General features: G+C 44.2%; 1 protein-coding gene across 1 annotated transcript in view; it reads right to left on the bottom strand.

Annotated features, from left to right (window-relative positions):
• Window positions 1-10,630: 10,630 nt before the first annotated feature.
• The window catches only part of FER1L6 (fer-1 like family member 6), a 125,057-nt gene continuing 123,534 nt past the window's right edge, over window positions 10,631-12,153 (bottom strand). Inside the window, exon 41 of the mRNA XM_082433119.1 lies at window positions 10,631-11,869. Within this exon, the coding sequence (XP_082289245.1) occupies window positions 11,683-11,869 (187 nt within the window). The 3' untranslated portion in view covers window positions 10,631-11,682. The remainder of the gene's footprint in view (window positions 11,870-12,153) is intronic.

Here is a 12,153-nt window from a genome sequence, read left to right as displayed (position 1 = left end):
AGTAGGATCCTGTTGTTTATCCATTCTAAATGTAATAGTTCTGAGAGGAGTACTTTTGAAATTGAGGGTAACCATCAGTTAGATCCATTAAACTTGTAACCTGCCATCACTGATCAAGCGCGCTTTTACTATTGCTGCAAAAAACTGCATGCCCTCCAAGTGTCACGTAGCCTAAACCATAAGATGTTTGCCCTAGTTGCTTTTCAGGAACTTGTAGTCAGTTGGAGCTTGAGCTGGTAAGATTGGTTAGGACCACTGACCCTCCAACTGGGCATGCATGAGTGTCCACTTGGTGACCTTTTGACCTCAGAGGACCAAAAACTCTACCCTCAGAACATGTTAATGCATCCATTTGCTGAACGTGAGTCCCATGAAAAAGCATGTAACTTAGCTGCACCTGCGCAGAATGGTGATTACCTCACCTTTTCCTTGTCTCCAGTCACCGTTCCCCTTGCTGCCCATGCCTCAGATTTACCCATAAATGTCCCAAGCCCCTCACCTTCCGAGAGGTGGATCTGAGACTAGTTCTCCCATCTCCTGGCTTAGCTGCCTCGTGAATAAATCCTTTTCTCCGCTGCAAACCTTAGTGTCTCAGCGTTTGGCTTGCTGCACGTCTGGGCAAACGAACCTAGTTCGGTAACACTAAGCTGGTGTTGTATCTACCTCCCAAATTTTATCCTCTCACCCACACCCCATCCACTAACTGCCCCAGTTCTCATCAGCCTAGGGGGAGCCCTGGAGCCACTGTAGGAAGAAACCCATCTTTCCTTCTCTCCACGTTGTAGTTCCCTCTTTAGAGAGAACACATTTGCTAAGGCTTGAGGAAAGTGTAAGGTGACCAACTTGTGTTCCGATTCATCAAGGACTTTCTGGTGTTAGTCTTGAAAGCCCCGCATCTCAGGAATGCTTCAGTCCAGGCAAACTGGGATGGTGGGTTTCTCTCTGTCTCCTCCTCCCACCCCATTAGCAGAAAGGAAGAGCATGGACTCATCCACTGGAGGGCTGGTGAGAGGCTGGGCGTTCAGCAGCCACACTGCTCTGCTGGGCAAGGTCAGTGTGCTCATTCATGGCAGGGCTCTTGCCTCTTGTTGGATCTGTGCCCAGGCACAGAGAGCCTCATGATCTCACCATTCTCTGGCTTCCTTAGCAGCACCTAAAGCAAAAAAGCAAGAGGTAGATTGGTTAATAAGTTCATCCTACCATACTGGCCCATCTACCTTCCATGCAGGGCAGGGCAGGGGGATGATTTTCTGGAAAATCACGACTGTAAGCAAATTATGGGGACCTTGCTGTTATTGATAAAACTGATTCTCTGGTCCCTGTTTGGCTCCTGTGTCTATTGTCAACTGGTTACAGCCCAGAGGGAAGGGGAATGAGTAACGTGTGGTCCCAATCTCCAGCACAACAGTGCCCTGATGGACACACCCCTCGAAAGTAACGAGAAGACTAAGGTTTTGGGTGTGGATGCTAGGTTAGGCTTCAGAATAATTTGGCTCATTGTATTATTACTTACAGCTAGTATTTCTGAGCACGAACTGGGTGCTTTGTACAATGGAAAATGGGAAATATGAGAAACATTTTTCTTTGCAGGAGAAGCCAGTTGGAAAATGAGTGTATTGAGTTAATGGCTTGTGATTTTTACAACCAGCTGGTGAATCTTCTAAGGGCAGGCAGAGTGTGACTGGAGTTGGCAGCTCTAGTTCAGTGAAGGCTGAATCAAGTTCAAAGATGAGGTCTCTAACTACACCCAGCCTCAGCAATTGTGAAGCAGGTGTGTCAGTCTTTACTCTCTTCACCTACTTGCCCTTCTTTGGCATTGTTGGCTCCCCCATTCCCCTCTTACCCCACTCCTTAGACACCAAACACCATTTTTCAGGAGCTCTCTCATGTTTGAACAACTCTTCTCATCAAAATTGATGCATCCTTGGCAGTTTCTTACAAAACTAAACATACTCTTACTATATGATCCAGCAATCATGTTCCTTGGTATTTATCCCCCAAAGCTGAAAACCCATGTCCACGCAAAACCCCACACACAGAAGTTTGTACCAGCTTTATTTGTAATTGCCCAAACTTGGAAGCAACCAAGATGTCCCTCAGTAGGTGAGTGGATAAATAGACTGTGGTACATCCAGATAATGGAATATTAGTCAGTGCTGAAAAGAAGTGAGCTATCAAGCCATGAAAAGACAGAGGAAACTTAAATTCATGTTACTAAGTGGAGGAAGTCAGTCTGAAAAGGCTACATACTGTATGATTCCTGCTATATGACATTCTGGAAAAGGCAAAACTCTGGAGACATTAAAAAGAGCAGTGGTTCCCAGGGGTTAGGAGGGAGTAAGGGCTGAATAGGAGAAGCACAGAGGATTTTTAGGGCAGTGAAACTATTCCGGATGATACTATAATGATGGGTATGTGTCATTATATATTTGTCCAAACCCATAGAATGTTCAACCCCAAGAATGAACCCTAATGTACACCATGGACTTTGAGTAGTAATGATGTGTCAAGGTGAGTTCATCGGTTGTAATAAATGCGGTGTGGGATGCTGAAGTGGGGAAGGCTGTACACATGTGGAGCAGGGCGTATATGGGAACTCTCTGTACTTTCTGCTCAATTGTACTGAAAGCCTAAAACTGCTCTAAAAAATAACGTCTATAAAAAACAAACATAACTGACCTGTCCAGTGGTCCCTTCCCTCAGGAGTGTGGGACAAAAGGCAAGGAGGGATTGAACCTGCCACATGCGTAGGTTCAGTGTCTTGACAGCTCCTTCTGCCTGTACACAAGGTTCCCACTGTCCCCAAAGGGCTCGACTCTGACACTTTCTGAGTAGGAGTTTCTCTAGGTTCTGACTCCCACCCTACACTTTGGCCCTTCTTCCTCTTTCTGGTCTCCCCGTATTGCATCCTCTTGTCTCCTTCCCTGTCTAGGATCCCTGCAGATTCGGGTCCAGATGGATGGTCTTCCTGACTTCGGTTTTGGTCTCTACCCAGATTTCTATGAATCATTTTTTTCTCCCACCCCACACCTCCTGGTTTCTGCCCACACAGCACGCAGCAAGTGTCCTGGACCACCAAAGCCAACAGCCCCTGGCACCAGAGGAGCCAGCAAAGCCAGTCTCTGGCAGGCTTCTCAGCCTGCCTGTCCTCAGAGCAGACAGCAAGGAAGCTGCTTAGTTCCCAAGGCAACCCTCTCCAGGTCCAGAGAAGGGAGCTGTCGAGGGGCAGAGCGGTAGGTCTGCCAGCTCTTTCCTCCCACGGGGGATGTTGTGGGTTGAGAGGTGGGTCCCAAAGGGAGGCCAGATGTGGAGCCAGCACATGAGATCAAATAACAGCTGACATTTTCTTTGCCTTCCTACAAAGCAGAAAGCAGTTTCACACCCACGTCTCCATGTTCACAACACAGCCCTGTGGGAGGGACTGTAAGGTCAGCCTGGTGGGGAAGAGGGTGATACAGATGAGAAAGCATCAGTTTTAAAGCCCAGCAGCTCAGGATTCAAATTCTGGCCAAGCTGAGTAACGTTGGCCGGTTACTAAGCCTCTTATCTGTAAACTGGGGAAAATGCCTTCCTCACAGGGTTAAGAAGATTCAGTTATATACTGTATTAATACCCCCTAGCAAAGTGTGTGGCCTGCTCGATATGAGCTGTTGCCGATGGCCGAATCCTCCAGAGAGAGTGGGAATGGGAGAGAGCTGCTCGGCTGAGATCTGTGTAGGGGTCAGGGACCATGCAGTGCTCGTGGGGTTGACAGTGAGCGGGGAGAGGGGCACTGTCCCCTCTGAGCCCAGCCACAGCGCAGCTCTGGCGCAGAGGAGCACTCAGCTATTGTAGGAGCTGTGGTGGCCCAGGGAAATGGCAGTGGTTTCAGCTGAAAACAAGGCTTTGTGAAAACTAATTCGCTGAAAGCTAATTTTCTAAAAGCCAATTCACCAACTGACCAAGTCACTGAATTATTGAGGTTTTTTTTTTTTCACATTAAAAAAAAAAAAATGCTTGTTGTTTATTTATTTATTGGCTGTGTGCACGGCTTGTGGGATCTTAGTTCCCTGACCAGGGATCGAACCCGGGCCCTTGGCAGTGAAAGTGTGGAGTCCTAACCACTGGGCCGTCAGGGAATTTCCCTGAGTTATTGAGTTTTTACAAAGCTTTAGCTTCACCCTTGCTCCTGCGCCTGCCCTGGCCTCTGCTTGTGTGTGACTGGTGCTGATGGAGGGGAGAGGGATGTTCTTATATGTGAGTTACCATCATACATATTTGGATGTGAACTTCTGCCTCTGCTCCCAAATCTGGCCAGACCCTTCCTCTTGCTCTGCCTTTCCTCTACCAATTTTTACTCAAATGGGTGCATTTTTCCTTAAAAGCAATTTAATAGCATCTGTAATTTTGAAGACACGTGCCTTGCCATTCTGCATCATTAAGGATTGCTATTGACTGTAAGCCACAGAAAATCTAACTATCAGGTTAGGGGTTGTTTTTTTTCCCATGTAATGGGAAGTCTGAAGGGCACCAGGGCAGAGCTAAAGGCTCCTTCATGCTTTGTGAGGCACTATCATTGATCTTGGCTTCCATCCTCATGTGGAGAGATGGCTGCTGCAACTCCAAGCATCACTTCTACATTCCAGAAAGGAATCAGGGGATTGGATAAAAGAAAAGAACTGTGTCCCCCTCTTGTCAGGTGAACCAGAACAGTTCAAAAGCTCCAGCCAGTGGACTTCTTAATGTCTGTCATTGGCCAACATTTGTCCCATGGCCACCCTAGTCTCTGCTTCTGTCCGTATATCTGTTCCTGCCCTGCTGGAGGTGAAATGATGATGGGTAAACTGTCCTAGGCCTGGTTTAAGGTTTTATTTAAAAGCTTCTGGGTCTGTGTAATCGAATAAGACTTTTTAGGAGGCTGAGTTTCTGTCAATCAAATTGGGTCAAGAGAGTCCCGACTTTGGGGTTATTACTGTTACTGTCATCACATTTCTACACATCAGTCAACAGGACCTGAGAAAACTCAGTATGCAGAGGTGAATAAGGCACGATGACAAGTACATATTGATTCCAGGGCCAGATAAAATGTGTCTGGATCATAGGAGAGGTCCAAACAAAGTATACCGGGCTTTGGCAGAAGGAAAGGTGGGAAGGACCAAAATGAGCAGAGCATCATGTACTTCTGAGCGCATTGTAAACTGACACTAATGCAAATTGACTTCTACTTTGTGGCCACCGTTCCTGCCTCTACATGCCTGTATCCTAACTGCTAAGACTCCAGCTGAGTTTCCTGAGTCAAAGGAAGTAGAGGGCCACCTGGGTGTTTCCTAAGAGCCCCAGGTGGAATCTTAGGAGCTGTAATTGGTTCTGGTGAAGGAGCTCAAGAAAGCCATAAAAATGATTCACCACAATCTGAATCATGTTGTTTTATTGAAAATCACTTGGCTTACAGTTAGCAAGCAGTTTCATTAAATCATCGTAAACATCACAAAGACCGGTACAGGCAGAAAATTAGATAATTCTTTAGGGAGAACATAGTCTATATCCAGTATATTATAATGTAATTATGCAGCCAGCAGAAATTCTCTCTACTGTGTATTAGAAGGAGTGAAAACAACGTCAAAAACACCACCACATATGTTGACCTTCTAATAGCTACTCATGACATCATCCACATTGGTAATTCTAGTGCTATAGAAATCTGCCGAATTTCTAAAGCCATGGTTAAGATTTCCCAGGCAGACACCTGGTTTGGAATAAAATAGCACCAGACTCCCCAGCAAAGTCCCTGTGTTCTACATGTGTGTTGACATCTTTAATTGCAGGTTAAAAAAAAAAAATTGGGAATAAGGAGAGAAGATGGTTTAAAACCCAACAGAACTTCATTGTAATTAGCTATGGAGTCCTAATTTTTTGGTCCGTAAATTGCAAATAATCATACCCAAATGCGGAAAGCATTACTACTATTCACCAACATCTGGTTCTCCTCTGCCTCTCAGTACAGGGTGGGGGGATTATAGTTCGCTGCTCCTTTGAATTTGGGCATGTCCACGTGACTCATTTTGGCCAATGAGGTGTGAGTGGAAGTGTCATGTGTTACTTCTTATGGAAGGTAGTGTTGGAGACTCATTGCTCTGTTTTCCTGGCTGCATATTGTGGAGTTAGTGTTGATATGGAGGGTCCATATGACCAAAGCAGCCTAGGATCCTGGGCAACATGTGGAGAGTTGTTGAGACTCAAAGACAAATCTGTGAGTGAGAAAAATTATTAAGATCAACCTCAGAAGGCTTCCCTGGTGGCGCAGTGGTTGAGAGTCTGCCTGCCAATGCAGGGGACATGGGTTCGAGCCCTGGTCCGGGAAGATCCCACATGCTGCAGAGCAGCTGGGCCCATGAGCCACAATTACTGAGCCTGCGCGTCTGGAGCCTGTGCTCCGCAACAAGAGAGGCCGCGATAGTGAGAGGCCCGCGCACCGCGATGAAGAGTGGCCCCCGCTCGCCGCAACTGGAGAAAGCCCTCGCACAGAAACGAAGACCCAACACAGCCAAAAATAAATAAATAAATAAATAAATTAATTAATTAATTAAAAACATTTAAAAAAAAAGGCTGCTACTGTTAGTATTATGTATTAATGAAGCACAGAGAAACACTTAAAGGTGAGGTTTTCAACAAATGGTGCTGGGAAAACTGACTATCCACCTGCAAAAGAATGAAGTTGGACCTTTACCTAACATCATATACAAAAATTAACTCAGAATGTTTCAGAGTCCTAAACATAAGAATTAAAACTATAAAAGTCTTAGAAGAAAATGTAAGATAAAAGCTTCATGACATTGATAATGATTTCTTGAATATAACATCAAAGGCACAGGCAACAAAAGAAATGATAGACAAACAGGACTTCATCAAAATTTTAAAAATTTGTGTGTCAAAAGACACTATCAACAGAGTAAAAAAGCAAGCCACAGAGAGAAAATATTTGCAAATCACATCTCTGGTAAAGTATTAATGTTTACCTTCTGTTACCAAGCAGGAAAGAGAAAATAGATATTTGGTAAGTAGCTAGCAGTTTCTGGGATGGTTGAGTGCCTCTACCCTGCCTGTTTCTTCACATAATTTCCAAATCTAAGTTCTATGAGTTCTATGCCTGATTTATAAAGAGCTCAGTTAAATGTTTGCACTCCAGAAGTTGTTTTCTGCATTAGGGTGGGGGGATTTCTACTATAAGAAGTGGCAAAATGAGAAAAGAAAATTGAAAAGATCTGGGGAGAGCATGGATGAGAGATGCCAACTACATTCTCTAACCATCAAATGCAGTGGTTCAAGTAAAAAGAGAGGCTCAAACATGCATCCACACTGTTGTGTATAAGATACTTGAAAGGTTTTAGGGGACCTGGATGAACCCCTAGGACATGGATGGACCTTAAAAAATCTCTGAGGAATTTTCTGACTGGAGGCGGCCCCACCCACTTTAAATCAATCATTAGGCAGCCGCTTATAAAGGAGAGAGCAGGAGGGCGAGGGCGGGGCGTGCGGCAGGAGGGAGGAGTCTGGGCTTGGATCTTAGATCTGTTACAAATGAGCTGGGCCATCTTGGAAGTCCCTGCAGCTGTTTCCTTGTCTACAATGTGAGGCTGTTGAGAGAATCAGTGAGAAGATACATATATTACTTTGTAATCTATAACAGCACACAGCAAACATTAGTTATTTGTTACTTAAATAATAAGCTCTCATTAATTTGGATACTATGACATAGAAGACAGTATATTAGACATTTTATAATCCTCTACCTCTATCCCCAGTAGAGGTCCACTACCCACAACCACAAATGCCCAAACACAGACAATCCTAATAAGATGGGTATTAGCTTCATTTTACAGATCAGAAAGATAGGATTCACAGTTGTTGAGTAACTTGCTCAAGGTCACACAGCTAGTGTCTACACCCAAGTTTCAGTGCTTTTATCTCAGTCTCCAAAGCCCATTTTTCTTTCCACTAGTACAACAATTCAGTGAAAAATAGAGTGCTCGTTTCTCAGATTGCCCTTTATAAACTAGGGAGAGGAGAGACACAGGTTTTCTCCTGAATTGGAAGGAACTACTGATGTGTTAAAGGAAAGCTGAATTTAAGAGGCTTATTTGAAAACTCCTGAAGCAGAAATGTAAGAGGAAGTGGCAGAGTCCTTTCATAACCAGCTCCGAACACACCTCATCCATTGTGCTTGAGAGGATTTTAATGAGTCAGGGAAGGACTGAATGATCCTTCCTTTTTTTCCTGAGACAATCGTTGCTTGAGAGGCTGAACAACAAATGGAAACATCTTGTTCCAGAGAGAAAAGCATCTGTGGAGCCTCCTTACTTCATACACCATAATCATCCCACCGACTTTCAAAGCTCTGCTGAAGTGGCTTTCAAATTGGGCTGAATTAAAATGCTGGGGTGATATTCGATGTAGTAGAATAATGCTTCCCTCTGCTAAAAAAGTCCATGTCCTAATCCCCAGAACCTGTGCATATGTTACTTTACATGGCAATAGGGTCTTTGCAGATGTGATTAAGTTAAGGACCTTGAGGTAGGGAGATTATCCTGGATTATCTGGGTGGATCCAATGTACTCACATGGGTCCTTAAAAGCAAGAACATTTCCGGCTATAGTCAGAGAGAGGTGTGACTACAAAAGAAAGGCACAGAGGGATGTAAACTTGCTGGCTTTGAAGATGGAGGAAGGGACCACAAGCCAAGGAATGCAGGCAGCCTCTAGAAACTGGAAAAGGCAAAAAAACAGATCCTCCCCTAGGGCTTCCAGGAGGGAAGGTAGGTCTGCTGATATCTTGATTTTAGCTCAGTGAGGTCTGTGATGAACTTCTGACCTACAGAACTGTATGATAAATTTGTGTTGTTCTAATCCACTGGGCTTGTTGTAGTCTGTTACAGAATCAATACAAAATAAATACACTTGGGAGTATTATTGGTTGAAAGTTTCTTAGTCCATGTGCCAGAACATTTCTAATACATAAGTCTGATCATATTTCCTCACTTCTAGATACAACTAGACTCCACATACTGCTGATTCCACCTGTAGAAATGATACTTATGACACTAGCTACTATCCTTTGAGGACTGGCTTCATGCCAGGCACAAGCTACACATTTTACATACTTTTTCTACGATCTACACGACTCTTGCCAAGTAGGTAATAATTCCTTTTTTTCAGATGAAAAAGTTAAGACTCAGAGATTGTGACCTGCCCAGGTAGAAATGACACAGCCAGGATTCAAATTTCCCTGTCCTCTCTGGCAGGCATCTTGGGTGCCAGAGATGGGGGTGAAGGTTGGGGAACCTCGCCAAGGTTCCAGAATCTGCTCTTCCTCTCCATCTCCATGGCTGTGGCCCTGACACAGGTCCTCATCTCCCACCAGGGTTTTGACTACTGCTTCCGAAAATGTCCCTGGCCTCTGGATCTCATCTTCATCAATCCATCATGCACTGCAGGCAGAGCAACTTCTCCAATATCTAGACTGGTTCTTGCCACTTCTCTGTTTAAATTCTTCCAGGGGCCCCCACTTTCTGCTGCATAAAGTCCAACCTTCTTGGCTTGGCATTCAAAGCCATTCATAATCTGACTCTGAGTACAGTCCATCCCACTCCATGCTACAGACCCATCAACGCTCATTTTGCCCCAGAATATGCCATAGTCTTTTCATCACAGTATATATGAACTTCCTTATGTGATAGACAAGGAAAGTATAGATCAGAGATGTGAAGTTAGCTGCCTTAGGTCACACAGCTTGTATAAAGTAGAGTCAATACTAGACCCCCAATTCCCCATTAGACCACCCTGGAGCCTTAGAGAGATCATCTCTGATCCCTCCTCTTCCCTCCTCTGCCACAATTACTGAGTGAAAATAATCATCCTCTCTTGTGGGAAGGACTGCAGTACCTCCAAGCTGTTCTCCATGTGGAATAAAAATCTAGTCATTCTTTTCTATTGCTTAAAAATCCTTTGCTATCCATTTCCCTTAAAATGAAGACTGAAGCCCTTAACTGTGTGGGCCCTTAGATGACTTTCCAGCCCCATCTCAGGGTCCTTTGCCTCTCACTTGGTACCCACCGTCTTTTAGACCCCTTCATGTGCCTCACTCCCTCCCGCCTCAGGGCCTTTGCACACGCTATTTTCCTCTGTCTAGAGTACTCTTCTTCCTCTCCATCTTTCTTCCTTATCTTTTGTCTCCCTTCAGTCATTACTTCCCTAGGAAGCCTTCCAGATTGGCTACGGGTCCTCCTTAAGATGGTCTTTCTGCTCCCAGTACTTGGCCCCTATTCGATCCATCAGTCTGTATTTATCTGTGTGTGATTATTTGATTAATATCTTCTGTCTATCAAACCCTATGCTCCTTTAGAGCAAAGATTTAGTTTATCTGATTGTGTACTTTTGAGTCCCTAGAGTTAATCACAGCAGTTGGAACAAGGATGGAACTCAATAATTAGCTGTTGAATGAATAAATTCCCCAGCTGTGAAGTCAATCCCAATTTCCATTTATATGTATTTTTGAGGGAAAAGAGCAAGAAAGGCACCAACTGTTTCAACTACTGGAGACACAGAATTGGATATCATGTCCTGTGAGTTGCTTGGTGTTGTTGCTGGTATTAATTATGTTTTGCTTAGTTGGTTTGGGAGGAAAGATTCAAATGCTGTTAAAAAAACAAAACGAAACAAAACGGCTCTGAACCAAATTTAAGCAGCAAGAACAACTCTAATCCATCAAATGAATAGATTTAAATTAATCCCATTTAAGAACACAAGTACGGACTCATGACAACTTCTTGGGAAATGGGTTTTCTGCTTCAAAATCTTTTTAATTCTTAAGCGTAATATCTTTAGGGTCAGGGCTGCACAATTAGGCCTAGAACATTATTTTAATTTATTTTTTTGTACACAAGACAGGCCATGAGTGATAACCTATGTGTAGAACACCAGACAGAGCTGATTCCTAAATTATTCTTGCTTACCCCTTCTTCTCGCACATTTCTTATGATACCATCTGATCTGAAAGTGTTTCAAATACTTTTGCTAAAGGCTTTTCAGCATTCCAACATCTTTTGACATAAAAGTAAATTTGATGAGCTCTATTTAACTTAGAAGAATTTTCAATTTTTAGCTTGTATTTATTGTGGATTTGAACATTGGGCGTTGTTTTGTTGACCTGACTTGTCGTTTTACTGTCCAGAATCCAGAAGAAAGTATAATACCTTCCTTCCAAATCTGTCCTAAAGTAATGCTGTTCTTTTCCTTTTCAACGTCACCATAAATGTATGTTGTGCTTTTTCCTAAACCTCATCCATGAAACACATTCCTTACTTAGTGATCTAGAAAATATTTTCCTAAGTCAATTTGTGGTCACCATTGATTACTATGGGGTAAAGGAGCCATTATTTCATCCTGCCCATGGACAAAACCATGACTTAAGGCTTTTAAATTGGAAAGGTAGTGGCAAGGTTTGGGGTAGGGCAGGACTATTCCTCTCCCATCTCCTCCAAGAAGAGCTGATCTGTTCTTAGACATAGGGAGTGGCTCTTGGGCCCTCTGGGTTTATCCCCTTAGCAGCCGGCACAGTGCCTGCACAGATCATACATTCTTATCCATTTACAGATGAGGAAGAAGAGAGGAGTAGTAGAAAGGGAAGGTCTGGGTCCTCCATGACCCTCTACGACGAGCCCACAACGATCCTTCGGCTGATGGCTCCCGGCAAGGTATAGATGAAGAGGACCAGGAAGATGATGAGGACGATCAGAATGAAACCGATGATGATGTACTTCTTGTAATTCCTCCAGATGAGGTGGTACAGGCACTTGAAGGGGGTCACAAACCAGGAGAAGGAGGTGTCTGGGCGGCTGAGAAGGAAGCAAGAGAAGATCAGGGAAGGGGCCATGTTGTCAACACATAGGAGTCTCAAGACCTCAGGAAGGATTTCTGACTCCCAATTTCCAGGGGTCCACAAAGAGAGGCCCGAGAATGGGAGAAGACCATGTTGCCTTGAAGCAGAAGCCAGCTAACATTTTGGGTGATAATGATTCCTCATCATTTTAAAAGTTGGTCTGGAGTAGGGCAAGAGTTTGGTTAGGACCCAGCCAGAGAACTGAGGGCCCTCTGTCTGTCCCACCCTGACCAGCTCAAG

The sequence above is a fragment of the Balaenoptera physalus genome (genome assembly GCF_965194825.1).
Source record: "Balaenoptera physalus genome assembly, chromosome: 17".
Classification (NCBI taxonomy): domain Eukaryota; kingdom Metazoa; phylum Chordata; class Mammalia; order Artiodactyla; family Balaenopteridae; genus Balaenoptera; species Balaenoptera physalus.
The sequence above is the reverse complement of the archived record's forward strand: the minus strand, read 5'-3'. Positions and strand labels throughout refer to the sequence as shown.